General features: G+C 34.8%; 2 protein-coding genes and 1 pseudogene across 4 annotated transcripts in view; all 3 read right to left on the reverse strand.

Annotated features, from left to right (window-relative positions):
• Positions 1 to 3486, reverse strand: part of mtgo (miles to go) — a 46352-nt gene extending 42866 nt beyond the window's left edge. The window contains exon 1 of the mRNA XM_090115247.1: positions 3170 to 3486. The gene's annotated coding sequence lies outside the window, so the exon portion shown is untranslated. The remainder of the gene's footprint in view (positions 1 to 3169) is intronic.
• Positions 3487 to 4484: 998 nt separating this feature from the next.
• Nipped-A (Transcription-associated protein Nipped-A) overlaps positions 4485 to 15292 on the reverse strand; it is a 33927-nt gene continuing 23119 nt past the window's right edge. For 2 of the 3 annotated variants that reach the window (XM_090115276.1, XM_090115271.1), the window contains exons 41-48: positions 15076 to 15258; positions 14349 to 14529; positions 12101 to 12326; positions 11450 to 11890; positions 11132 to 11240; positions 10599 to 10833; positions 6810 to 6949; positions 4485 to 5014 (exon numbers count right to left, since the gene is read on the reverse strand). In XM_090115276.1, the coding sequence (XP_089971402.1) occupies positions 4718 to 5014; positions 6810 to 6949; positions 10599 to 10833; positions 11132 to 11240; positions 11450 to 11890; positions 12101 to 12326; positions 14349 to 14529; positions 15076 to 15258 (1812 nt within the window). In that variant the 3' untranslated portion in view covers positions 4485 to 4717. The remainder of the gene's footprint in view (positions 5015 to 6809; positions 6950 to 10598; positions 10834 to 11131; positions 11241 to 11449; positions 11891 to 12100; positions 12327 to 14348; positions 14530 to 15075; positions 15259 to 15292) is intronic. The other variant, XM_090115281.1, reaches the window with a different exon arrangement.
• On the reverse strand, positions 7347 to 7557 carry LOC149910583 (U2 spliceosomal RNA; annotated as a pseudogene).

A 15292-nucleotide genomic window follows, 5' to 3' on the forward strand; every position in this document is an offset into this window, starting at 1 on the left:
TGTCAAACAATGACACTTCGAATGGCGCCAAATTTAAATCTTGCGTTCTTGTTGGGACACCCTATATAATAATGATACTACATACTGAGTTTTTAATCAACGATTTTAACATTATTTTTATATGTACCTACATAATAAATTATTGTGTAAAAATTCTGATTGAATAATTACAGGCACGTTCTCAAAATTCAAATACGGAAGTAAATATGGCAGGTGTATAAAATGACAAATATCCTTGACATTTTATGTTAATTGATTGTTTTAGTGGTCTTATCTGATTTACATAAAAACGATTGCTATTTATTTTAAGATTAAGAGCGTTGCATTTTTATTTATTAAAATTTGCATTTCTTGACATCATTCTTATAATATTGACCAATTTAAGTACGGTAATCATTATCCTACTATACTAGTTATGAGTATTTAAATTACATAATAAATATTAAATAAACACATATTATGTGATGTAGGCGGTGTTTGAACCCTGCGGTCTCTATCAATTAACGGAGAAATGGTTGATGTTACGAACCCATGATTAATTATGATGAAATGGGGCGCCATTTTAATGTTAAATTACTTTTTCAATTATCATTCAATATATGCACTAAAGTTCAATTAAATTATACCTAAAAAATATGCTTCACAAATTGCAAGCAATTCATTTGGACTGAAGGTCCATAGGTTATATTATATCTATTACATTCGCATATTGAACATATTATCGTGTGAATATGGTTTCTAGATTGTGGTTATATTGTCATTATTCTATTTAAACTAAAATAGGAACTTGCTTTAGTAGTTATAACTTATAAGTATTCCTTACACTGCGTTGTGCCGTGGCAAATAACGAGTGTTGCATTTATCTACCTATGCCATTAATAAATTAGAAAAAAGTGGTTTGCTAATTGCCATTCGAAAACCTTGAAATTTGTAGGTAATAGACCATGGTATTTGAATTATTTAAACATGTTTAAATGTTCATTCATTCATTTTAAATTTGAGTTTTTGGTTTTTATTTTCATTGGCTCGATCATGTTTTGGTCGTAATAACGAGACGAGCCCCTGCAGTATAATATTACCATGTATTATTGGGATTTGGGGGTTTTACAAGGGATTATTTCATTATTCACATTTAGTAATATTACGCGGATTGTTGTAATAATGTTGACTCAACCACATGGGAATTAAAAATACCCAGCAAGATATGGATGCCTATGATTGCCTACGTGACGTAGGTATCTCACTAGTTACTAGCCCACTAGGGAATACGGGCGAAATATCGATTTTTGATAACAACCATTTTAAAGTTGCTTTAGTATAATATTTTCTAATTTTCAACTACCTAGGTATATGTTGTATACATAATACAACTACATAACTATATAATTATTTATCATATAAACAAATAAATTCATGGTTGACGAACTGCATCAGATGTTCTGCAACAATCGCTATTGCAGCAATAACATCAAACATCGTGTTTTTTTCAAACTCAAACATTTATTTATTCAATATGTAGGTATTCAATTAGACTTCTTTTATAAGCGCTTTCGAATCGTCATTTCATATTTTTTAGTTTTTAACATTTAGGTAGGTACCTACCACCATTACATATTTTTGTACTTACATAACTAGGTAGATATTAACATTATTAACTAAATATTATTTTTTGACTACCTACCTAGGTACCTAAATTAATATGTTTTTTCATTTTTGTGTTCATTAATCATTTATTCATCCATCAAGTTGTTTCCAACAATACCTACTCCTTGGCAAAAACATAACATAAATCCGGTTTCAAATAACTAGTTAGGTAGATTAAGATTAAGTTAGGCTAGGCTTAGGAGTTAGGCATCCATATCGCAAGAGCTTTAATTTTAATTTTCAATATGTATAGGTAGGTAGCGTAGGTATGTAGGTACCTAAGCTTTCCACAAATACAAACAAATTAGTCTCGTAGGTACTAGGTAGTAGGTACCTGCCTATCTATTTGTACGTCTACTTGTTTGTACTGGAATTTTCGACATCAACATCAATCACAATTATTCGACATAATAATACCTATCTAGCTAGGTAGCACATCAGATCGAAGTTGAACATATAGGTACCTAGATAGCGACAACTTTCTAAATCGACTTGTGATTACTTTGATGTTAAAATCATGTTAAATTTCTGAATGTTTATTATTGACTTCAAATTGTAGACAAGATGAGGATTCATCAAACATTTCAAACGAAATGTTTATAATAAAATAAGTAGGCTTTCAAGTTATTAATTTGTAAGTCTTAGCTTCCAAAAAAATACATTCAAATTGTAGGTAATTGTTAAAACCACTTAAGAAGGTTCCAGGCCATATGGAAACCCTAAGTTGGGTTAGGTTGGTTTGTTTACAAAAAGCCACACAATAAAAACAAGCGTATCTCGATCAAACCTTAGCTTTAAACCATTTAAAAACATTCCTCATAGAAAATTCCATAATTTAGGATAGTTCCTAAAAGTTGATAATAAATGAATGCAGTTTAATTAATGATGTCTTAATATATTGTAACGTGGGTGGCATCAGCACGAGACTTGCGCCGTCATGTCAATCAACGCCCACAATTAACATAGGAATAGTACAATTATTCCGAAACGCACACGAACATTCCATCGGATACAGTGTTGCAAATGTGCATTGGTCAGTGCAGGAGCGGCAAACTCCGAGTCACACTGACATTGCGTACAGTCCTGCATCCCACATGGAATGCGGTCGCTTGACCGGCCGCGCACCGCCCCGCGCCTACGCCCGCTCTCCTCCATGTTTTCTTACCTATTCGTTTCCGTCCACCATATGGAATAGTGGGATAACACCGATTCTAACAAGAATCTAACCGGTGCCTCCGGCTTTTAGCGATACAGTACCGATTGATCTCGAATTCCAAGAATTACGTCCTGGCCAATGAATGACGTCACGTCAACAATCTATGCGAAGTGTCTACGTGTAAAAAGATTCAGTCTGCTAGATGAAATTGTAATGTTGATAAAACGAATATTCTATGCACTATTTACAGGAACTACGTCTCATCCAGCTCGCTACATGATTTATGTAGTATATTGGTGGCCGCCACGTCGTAGCACTACGACGTCTCTTGTACGACGACAACATACGTTACGAGAAAATTTCACTCACCTTCGCGGAAAAGCCGCAGATCGCTTATAATATCCACAAACTCGAGCGCACAGATAATCCGGTTATCGTCTGTACAGCACAAATATTCACCACACCACAACGACAACATAAATAAAGGCGGGAGGAGTCGCCGGTCGTGCACAGTAAATGCACTCTTCGCACTAATCGAAATGCCACTCGGGAAAAAGCACGGGGCGGGGTTGTCGAATGTCACAAACGGTCTGATCCAGAGGTCGGATACTTGCAACGAGAGGGCGAGAGGCGCTACACACCGTCAATGAAACGGACGCCGCGAAGCGGACTGACTGAGACACGGGAATATACCGAAGCGGCAGCGGCGGGCGGGGGTGGGGCGGCGGGCGGGGGCCGGCGACGTGGCGCCCGCGCGCCGCGCCCCGCGCCGCCGACACCGCGCCTGGCAACCCGCCCCGCGCGACCTGTTACCGGCCGCTGGCCGCCGCCGCCCGCCGCCACCCGCCGCCGAGCCTCTGCCATCCGACCGCCGAAACCACCTACCTAGAACCTACCCTATCAACCTAACGCTTAGGACCCTATATTTGCATTGACATCTATGAATGACGTCCTTTGCCTAACGGTAACAAAACAAACAATAACAACATAAAAATGATTATATTTTTGTTGTTATTGTTTTTTTTTGCCAACATAGGTACTTCAATTTTTTGTGAGTTTGTGTGATGATATAATATCACCAATAACATTAATTTGCAGATCACTATTTATATCATTTTTATTTGGGAATTTAGTCTTTATCACATTAGGCTATGTTTAAAATATCTCAATTGCATAAAATAACTTTTCCATTAAAAGCTCTTTTAGCCTTTAGGCTTTATCAATAAAAAAATATTAATTATTGCCTCATACACTGTAATGACTAGCTCAATGGCGTGCCATAATAGAGACTTCAATATTCCCCAGATACCCCTTTATTACAAAGCTTTCATTCGCATTGTTTATGTGATAGAATCGGTTTTACTATCTAACAAACCCGTGAGATCGACGTACGTTCTCCGACCGTCGCTTGTTGCGTTTCAAATGAATGAAAGTGAACGAATGTTATTTGATTTCTTTGCAAAGACGTACCAACGTAGTGAGATGTACTCTTGATGAAACGTTGTTCACCTAGTAATACTTTCTCCAGTATAAATGTACATTGTATTTAAATACTGTCATTTGGGGTAGTAAAAATGTTAACGTTTAATAATAATATGTATACTACAAACAATTTCGCGCTTACATGCTATAATTTATAAATGACACAAAAACAGGGATGAGGGATGTGAAATAAAACAACAGATAATGTGATAGTATTTAATTTCGAGTTACACGAGATCACAGTCCAAGTCCAATTCCACGATTGTCCTTCACTTAATTAGCAGTCATACCCTTTTTAATCTTTAAAAACATACCGTATCTTAAATAAAAAATACTTACCGTTTGTATAAACTAACAGATCCTTAACATGTATAACTTTTTATACTAACTTATCAATATTTATTAAAAACAAATATATAACAAGGATATTGAAGTTTATAGCCAGGGGTGCCACGCTGGGTCCATTCGGCATAGGTTGTCATGGCTGTTGGCAGCAGTGACCAGAGTTGCCACTTTGCTGTCTGGTCCGTCGAACAAGGCGAGGGAGTTCAGTCTATTCATGATAACTGTCACCGCCTTGTTCACCATATTCACTATGGTCTCGTTGTCTATTTCCGTGGTTTTGTTCTCTGTAGAGGTGCCTGGGGTGGGCACGCCAGATTTGTCTTCCAAACGCTTGCGATAGCCCGTCACCATTTCATCACGAAGTATTGTCCTTAGGATGGATTGTATCTGCGAAAGTACTTATGGTTAACATTGAAATCCATAATATTATCCATTGAGAGGAGAAAATGATACAATTGATTGAAATATTCACTTTAGTTGTATCTATAAATGTAGTACCTAACATTTACATAATTTACAAATTTCATGACAGATTGGTTTAAAAAAAGAAACAATAATATATTCATGATTATGATAGGAAGCGAAATAGATTCGATTACAAACGCTTAAAATATCTGCGATATTGCACATTTAACCGACAACCTACAAAGTTAGACAGGTTAAGTGATGTGAATAATAATTATAAACAGGATAACCTTTAATAAATCAATGAACATTCAATTTGCATTTTGCATTATGCCTTCCTTTAAAATACTCCAACACGAGTAAATGTCAAAAATATTCATTGCCACTATAACCTTTATCAAAGTCACACAATATTTTATAGATGGCAAAAATTTCCAGCATTTAAAAATATTTATGTGAAAATTAATAATGTGAAGAATTTATGGCCTTGAGACAAACCCTTGATTTAGCTAATAGTCAAAATGATGTATATTGTATAAGTTGAATGGGTTTATTATTACATTGTAAAATTTCAATATTACTTTAGATATTATTTGATTATTAAATATTAAATGAACGCGAAGAAATAAACATCTCTTGCCTTATTATAATAGTTACTTCATACTTGTGTTTCATTTTCAATGTCCAACAAGTTAAATAAAAAATCAAGTGATAATAATCTTCTATTATTTATTGCAAAAGTGTAGCAATCTACAACTTAATTGTGGTTTAATAAATGAATAGTCAATTAACAAAAGTACACTGTATTTTATTTAAAAAAAAAATACCCAAAATTAAAACGCATATTTTTTACCTATATTTCATTAGAATTGCCTGAGCAATTCTATTACTTGCATCAATTTGTCTAAGTAATCACTCAATAAAATATTTTGAGTGAAAAATATCTAATTAAACATTTCGTAATCGGAAGTTTAAAAAATTTCAATTGGAAACGAAAATTTTAATTTCTCACGGATACAACCAATTTAATTTTGAAATGAAATTTATAAATGCGAAGCCGGAATTGTCATATAAAGAGTCGTTTGTGAACCAACTCCCAGGTGTCTATGTTAATTTCGTCATCTTAAAAAATATAATCTCTATTTTTTTTTAATGAGACTAAATAAATTTATAGTCAAGATGTATGACTCATTGGCACAACAACGTAGTTCACAGAGCATCACAGTAATCTGTACAAATAAATAGGAATAAAGTGCCTCTTTGTATGACAGAATAATTGCCATACTTGTACATATGATAGAGTGAACTAACGATATCTATTAAAGTAGAATTATAAAAAAAATATCTGTAATCCAGAACGTTGTGTACTTATAAAATAGAGTTTAAAAATATTACTTATATCTATTTTTATTCTTATAGTAGAAAAAGTGGTGGGCTTTGCCCTATCAAATTTTAAGATGCATTTATTAAAAGTTGAATTTGCCATAATAACTTATCCAATAATACATTAATTTTATCTGCATTAATATAAAGAGAAGTTTAGTTTTATATATTATGGAAGAATGCCTTAACCAATTTAGAAAATTCTTCCACCAACCAAGAAAGCTACATCATTCCCGAACTACTAGCTACTGCAATATTTAACATACGACGCAAAAATAATGGGGTGTTATAAGTTTGACGTGTATGTATATGTGTGAGTGCATGCGTGTTTATGTGTGCGTGTGTCTTTTGTAAAATCATTTTATCTCAATTACAACCAGCTACTAATAATTACCTTAAAGTTAGGCGTAACCAGGCATCTAGCGACCGCTATAATGGATGCTGTGAGCGGGCCAGTGATTCCGACGGTTGTGAGCAGCTCCGATATATTTGGTGTGAGTCGGAAAGGTACGGGCCGGTTGCCGTCTAGTTCACCTGTGGAGAATATTTTGTTAATTATGTTGTTATTGTTGTAAAAGTTTTTATCAAAGAAAAAGCTTTGGTGGTCAAATATTGCAAGATGTAGATCTGGGATTGGTAACTCGCTCTCTAATCAATAAGGATGCGGATAACATTCAAATCTTTTAAATGTAGTTTTAGTTTTATATATGAAAAAGTAGACTGAAGGTTTCCAAGAAAAAGTAATTGAGACCTTAATTTTTTTTCTTTAACTTCAATAACATCCTTAAAAAAATTATATGTATTGAAAAGTCATATCTACTTATAAAACATATTATCCCAATTCACTATTATCGCACAAAATAAATAAACATAACCGTTCTTATGATCACAAATAATCCATGATTAACCTTATTAATGTTTTATCTCTTTCAATATATCGCTCTATTTCAAGAGCAGCAAGAACACGACAAAGCAGTTCTGCAAACAACTTAAAAGAAATAAAAAGCACCGATTATTGGTTTAAGTATGGAAGATTACAATTATTAATATGCATTCGTTTGTTTGTGCTAGGGTCAAGATAATATTAAGCTGAAAAGAACAGATACTACACTTTGATCTTAGCCAAAAGGCCGAGAAGCGATCAAATTTTAGCCATGAAGGCATAGCAAATCTGCTATGCCTATGGCTAAAATTTGCTATTTAATAAAAACAACTTAACATAAAAAAACGTATTTTCATTATCTTGACCCTAGCAACAAAATATCTCTTAGGTCGACCCCTGATGTATTATTTCTGTCATGTAGCATATCGTTAGAAAGGGTAATAAGTAAAGAACTTTTTAAAAAAAAGCTAAATTCAAAATGAACTTTAGTTTTTTTTTAATGAATTGATAAGTTGTCACTTTTCATAACATTTACACCGATTTACCACTTTGAAAGCTCAGAAGTTTTTTTGTGGATATCAATTGTAACATGTAATGATTTATTTAGAATAAGAAAACATTGTAGAATACAAGCATACTTTGTTTTGTGGTATTATAACCACAAACAAAAAAGTAAAGACGATTTAAAGGCAAGATTTCGCGTAGATTTCAAAAAAATTAAAAAAACATATCTAGACTACCGTGAGACTTAGGATATTGGGTCTCACGGGGGAGAATAGCACATGACCCCTCCCACCCCCCAAAAAATCATGTCGGTCCATGTGCAAAACACCCTGTATTTTACCTTGAAGCTGATCGCACATTGACATGGTGGATTAAAATAAAAATAAGCCAAAACATTTACATATAGCCATATAGCTTCTAATTATTATTTAAATTGCTCAATTATGCAAGTTATTGCGAATACATCCGGCAGCCACTGGAACATATACCTACTTACGGATCATGTATAGCATAAAAATAAAATATCATACACCCATGTGATTGCACAACACGGCTAGTGACGACCTTGTTATATAAAATTGGAGCTTTGATTATTTTAACTTCCTTTGATACACAGTAAAGTTTAGTGGACATCGATATTGCAATATAAATATAAGACAGGACGTCTTGCAGTTATTAAAGCTAAATTTAATGGCGCAAAAAGTACATTCAAAAGAATAACATTAAATGAAGCGGAGTGAGTCTATGTAAAAGAATAAAAATGCAAAACTTGTTTAAGGAATGCAAGGTTGTCGGGCTTCCATTAATCTTATATTCTTTTAGAACTTAAATATAATGAAAACCATTTTTACGGTTTTATTGCGGATCTGGTATTTAAAATCGTTAAAATAAATTGTGAAAATTTTTACCTTAAATATAAATTATGTGTAAGAACTAATGTCTGTTTGATTTGTATTTCTCATAATAAATATTACGGCAATCTCACGAGAACAATAAATTTTTAAAATTTTAATATCAACCCATAAAATAATAGGATACATTCGCGCTTCTACAATTACTTGTTCCACTAAATGTATTTCCATTTCATTGAATTCAAAAATACTGTATGAATATTTTAAATTCAATAGCCACCAGATTGTGCTTGCCATAAAAAAATAAATTGATTTGAGAATTATCAATCGTCCTTAGTACCGTATATTTATCTCCATAACATAAAAACCGCTCCACATTCTCGGATGAATCTTAATTAACTAGCTACTGGTTTTAAGTTGGCAATGGTAAAAAAGCTTCCAAGAAAAATTATATTACTTTTCTAGATGCAAGGACTATTTAGTAATAACTGATATAGTACTTAGAAGCCTTATTATGCTTTCGTTTGATTGGTATTTTGTCATTGATAGTTACAGTTTCAGTGAATAAATATTCACATTAATATATATTTTAGTCTGTTACGTTTACATTATTTTTTTTATTAAAATAATGGATGGAAATTTTTGAGTAGTGACAAAATATTTTCTGTTGGGAAAATAATGAAAGGCGTTGAAATAGCGAATGGGAATTTTAAATGCTCGCGAGAGAAGTCGCGGGAGGCATATTGGTTCACAATGATTGTAATTAAGTACCATAAAATGCAAAAGTAATAAATATCCAATCAAACGCTACAAGTTTTTATTCGTGTTTTTTAATTCTATTTATTGATTACAAATTTCTAAAGGTTTTACTTGACTTTGATCAATAGGTAAGGTTTTTCATCTCCAGTTTACATTATACTATTTTATTTCAAATAAAGTTTCACTATTTTTTATGCCAGTATAATTTTAAGGCACTACGAACGTTTGAAATAGCTCGCTTTTAAAATAAAATTTAGTTACAAAGGTAACAACAGTAGCATTTTGAAAGTATTTATTTTGAGTTTGAGTATATGTAGTACCTATATTGTTATACATCAACAATTATTATACATTGGTTTTATGAAGGATCGAGCTTAAGCCGTAATTACTTCATATTATTAAAATAAAAGTTTGCTTAGTTGCCTACTCGCCTCATTTACCTAATTCGCTGATCAGTTCATATGCATATACGATATAACAAGTTTCCTAAAGATACCGCATGCCCTAAATCACACGACTTCCATCAAAACCGTAATTCAAGTAAAGTGACACTATGAAGCAATCAAAGTGAACATTACGTGTTCCCAATATGTCATTTTACGTGTCCATTTGTACTGGACTAAAAGTTGAATAGGAGTATTAATTATGCTGTTTAATTCGTTTTAATTGGAATTGAAAGAACGATTGTGTTATTTGAATTTTACAAACGTGCGCATACATTTCATAACGTAAAGTGGGCGTAGCTAATTACAATCATGCATTATTCCTATATTTTAATTATCTTACAAACTAAACAAATTAATGCGTTACCGTCAATCAAAACATCGTATTTAATTGTTGTTAATGTTATTTTTTTGAACAGGGAGTATTCATTATATTTCTTATTCATATATGTATTTATTTGTCTCTGCGCATCTAAGATAACGAGCTCCACAATGAGTAGTTAGCGTTAGCGTTTAGATTAACTTTGACGTCGTAACTGAAGACTTCATCAAATGTAGAATAACGTTAGATCAGGCATGAATTTTATGATAAAATATTTAATAAATACCTCTCCTTAAAAAAATATCAACGTAGAGCTCTTGCTCTAGCTTGAGTGTGTTATTCAAGATATAGCGCCAGCTGCAGTGTGAGCATCTTGCGGAACGTTACCTATAGGAGCTCTACTAAGAGCACATATACACACCGGTAACATCGTCGACATCGAACTTGAAGTACGCCACATTGAGCAGGCCCGAGTCCTGATGCACGTAGAGCTGGTCGGGGCTGAGCCGCGTGAGGTGCAGTGCATACTCTGCGGCGGCTGCAAGGGCCAGCTGCAGTGTGAGCATCTTGCGGAACGTCCAGTAGTCGGTGGGCGCGGGGAACGTGCCCGCCGCCCACGAGCGGACGAGTCCGCGGGGCACCATTGTTGCTTGCACCTGTGGAATATGTAGCTTATGTGTATGTTGGCAAATGATATACATGATAGGGTGTAATATTGTTTGTTAAAAATTTATTTCAAGTAAAAATTGTTAACATTTTCACTTCAAAGAAATTTTAAGCAATAGATTTCACACCTACCCACAAAAATTGTTGTTATCGCTAGCAAAAATCATGAAAGGGAATAACGATAACAGAAAAAATTAGGAATTAAAAAGGATACGAATTGAGTCGAATTTAGAATAGTTACAGATTAATTTTTTATAAGATTTAGCGTTTTCCGGTGAGACAACGTACCTCTCTCAGTATATCTCGTAGCACTTGATGTGACGCCTGCGAGCCGCGCGCCTGAACAGCGGCTAATCGCTCGTAGTAACGGGCAACTGGCGCGTCGTACTCCACGCCCCTACATCATACAATACGCTTATTTCTAATTGCACAAAATGCTGAATTTATAAATGCGAAAAAATATATGATTTGATATGAAGATAATCATATAAATAATGTATTTATGCATACATTTAAAAATGATAACCCAAAATATCTTCTTCTAATATACCACCAGGCATTTTTCAAGAGGTCTAAAACTTAGCATTTATAAAAAAAAGAACCTACCTATTCGCGCATTCAGTTCTATAGATATCCAACAGGGACAACGAGCTCGGGTTGTCTTCCACCAGACGCATCTGCGGCGACACCGATACGACTCGCGGCACCGTGAAGTGCAGGAACCTTCTCGAAGTTTCCTTCTGTTTGCCCAAGTAATGATTCAGCATGCGCAGCAGTTGCAATACCCTCTCTTCCCGCCTTGCGTCTCCGAGCCCAGAGTCGTTCACAACTAGATACGGATAAATCTTTCCATTGTGACCGCGGATGTACAGTCGACGTGCGGACGTGTTGTGTTTCTGAACGATCTCCACGCGCGGCATGAACCGAGCTATCCTCACGTGGTAGTGAGTGTGCTTGGGCAAGAGGAACTCGCCTGGCAGTTCCACTTCCGCAGTCTTTAGACTGAAGTTCGATAGGAATCTACATTTCTCTTCAATTAGGAACGATCTAAAACGGGGAAAAATAGAAAATATGATTAAAAAATTGATCAATCAAGTATCGGAAATGAATGAGCGTTAAATTACAAGCGTTAGGTGTTAGTGAGTGTTAAAGTGACAAGCCACTACTTTATTCTATATAACCTTAGATTTAAGGGACGGCACAAAAGATAATAAGCGTATTTACCTCGTCGTCGCCCTCGAGCCCGACTCTACTTACTTTGGCAGCACCTTCGTCTTGGCCTCTAGGATCTTGACCCACTTGCGTAGCTTCTGTATGAGGTTCTGCAGTTTCATGGCGTTGGGCTGGGTGAAGTCAAAGTCGGCGGTGAACTGAGTCTTCATCTTGTGGAACACGGGGTCCTGGACCGTGGCCTGCGCGCGCCGCGCGAGGCTCTCCGATGCAGCTGAAGAGAATGCACCACTTACAGAACTTGTAACACTTTCTGTAGACATACAAAATGGAGTATGTGTATAACGACGCTCGCATATGCAACAATGAATTGACACACATCAAAGTATTCCATAAAAAGCTCATTCCACTAATGCAAAAGGGGTGTGTAGCCGCAAAATAACATAAAAACGTAAAATCGCATAGCGTGAATACATAAAAAATCTACTGGATTGTGACAAAGTGATATTTAACTATATGTGCAATACATATCGTGAGTAAACTTTTAAATAATCACTTTTTAACTCAACATGGGATAGGAACACTTTCGGTTACATACATAACGTATAAAGGATAAATCAATAACATTTGCAAATAATTGATGCAGACACATATTTAATTTGATATACCCACTAAGATAGTCTGCTATAGCAGCATGAAAGAGAATTTAAAAGAGGAATTTCAGTATGTATGTAGATGAATATTAATAAAATAAAATACTAGGTATAATATCACTTTCAAATATATGGTGTAAATAGAAATGTTATGATTTCTGTCTACACACAGTTTCTTTTAAAAGAAGCTGCAAAAAAATAATGATTTCGATGAAATCCGGAGTGCCTCGCATAATATTTCATTGATCTCGATAAATACGTGAGCCTAGTGCAACGTTATTTCATTCTAATAAAATCAAACCAACTTAAAATAATAATTAATGAAGAAGAAAGCAACATTACACAAAAAAATAAATAAACAAAAATGTTTGTTGCCTGCAAGCATTGAGGTAAGATGAGCTTTTACTTGTTGAATCTAATGCTTTATCTTCCATCGATAATGCCTGAATGAAATATTTCAAAGAAAATGTTAGTAATGTCAATTAATTGTTAGTATATCTACTACAGAATAATCCAAAATTATTAAATTAATAATTTTTTTGTTGGTTTAGAATTAAATATATCTTTCGCAAAATTTCTCACATCGTTATTGGCGAAATTGACATTTGGATTATCCTGGCTATTCATCAATATTAGAAATCAAAACTTAATAGGAAAAAACAAAAACTAATCGACCTTCACCTTCCCAGAATGCTCTGAAATTAAACTTGAAATTAATTTATGATAAAAATAATGTTAACTAATAAAACTTTATTTTGTATAAAACGTTTTAATTACCCTTCGATAGATATTCATCGGAAAATAAACGTTGATAATAAACTTTCAGGAAATAAAATTTGTTTCTACAAAAAACACAAAATAAATTTCAAAATTACGAATTGAAAATTCATCTTTTAGGCCAATAGCAAAACTTTTCATTATTTATTTTCAAGAAGTTTATAGCTGGCTCGTTAAAATCATATGCTAGAGCTGAAAAAATTTACCATTGTATTACATTTTGAGAATGAAAACCACTGGAATCTAAACTTATAACGATAAAAAACCACGTGTATAGTCACATTGTAATTTCATCTTATACAGGGTGTCCCATATGTAGACTACTGTGGTCAATGGAACTTAGGTTTACGGGATGTATACGTGAAACCCTGTATATAATTTAAGTCTTATTAATAACTCAGGCCCCGGAATCACAGACACAATAGAAAATCTATTGTGTCGTGGACCGATCGGGCCGTTCGGGGCTCAATGGGTTAAGGATACATTTCATGCGCATCACTAGATATAATCAGCGTCATCTCCATAAAATTTCTTCGACAAAATTAACAATAGAAATAAAAATAATAAACAATCCATTCAATAACTCAAAACTACCTATTATTTCCTGTTGCTGATCATCAATGAACATGAAACGCACCCACCCATTATCAGTCCACCCCACACATACACTATACTAGCTTTCCACCCGCGGCTTCGCCCGCGTTTTCAAAGAAAAACCCGCATAGTTCCCGTTCCCGTGGGATTTCCGGGATAAAACCTATCCTATGTGTTATTCTGATGTTTTAGTCTATATTGTGGTAAAGTTTCATTCAAATCCATTCAGTAGTTTTTACGTGAAAGAGTAACAAACATCCATACATCTATACTTACAAACTTTCGCCTTTATAATATAGTAGGATACTCACTCATTCCGACGCCAATGCCAAACGTGGACACGACCTTCTTGATAAAGTTGAGCGTGTGCGGTGTGACGGTGGCCACGCCCACTGCGGCGCGGTGGTGGAACGCGACCACGTAGCACTTGGCGAGCCCGGCGCGGAGCTGCCGGAGGACCTCCTCGTACCAGTTCTCGCGGAACCATACCATCTGGAGATATGGGATACATGTTAATGGGTTAGTAAGTAGTGGCTGGAGGTCGTGGCGGAACGCGAGTGAAGGTTGTACTGATACAGATTATTAATTAACTGTGACCTTTACAAATTTCATGCAGAAAAATTTTATTTAACCCATTGAGCCCCAAGCGGCCCGATCGGTCCAAGACACAATAGATTTTCTATTGTGTCTGTGGTTCCTGAGTTATTAATAAAATCAGCTGTTTATGCGTGAAATTGTAAGTTTGAGATGATAGATAATCATCACAACTTTTGTGTTTACATTATCAATGGTAGCTTCAACTAAACTATCACGCATACAATTGTATATTTTTTTTTTGTATTTTCTCTAGCATTTTTTGACTCAATTCTCTCATAAATAAAAAGTAAAGAATTTAATTTTTTTCGCTCAAAAAAGATTGATTTAAACAATCACCAAATTGGTCGATAATTGACAAATAGAGACATTTATAGTCGGAGTAAATATATTGTATTATTTTTTTATTGTGATAGTCGAAATGCTGTATTTTTCTCTATATACCTGGTCCACGATCCCTTCAAGCGAGGACAGCACAGTGGGGTGTATCTCGCGCTGTAACTGCATGATCTTGGAGCAGCGCCACATGGGCAGCGTTGCCTTGATGGGCCCAGCTTCTGCCGCGCCCGCACTGCCGCCGCTGCTCGTGCTGCTTGGTGTGGACCCCCCCTCGTTGGTCTTTGCAGCCTGTATTAGTTATATAGATGGTAGAATTGAGGAA

This window comes from Colias eurytheme, chromosome 2 (genome assembly GCF_061535395.1).
Source record: "Colias eurytheme isolate Ceu_HAF_F1 chromosome 2, ilColEury1 Martin Lab GWU primary, whole genome shotgun sequence".
NCBI lineage: Eukaryota > Metazoa > Arthropoda > Insecta > Lepidoptera > Pieridae > Colias > Colias eurytheme.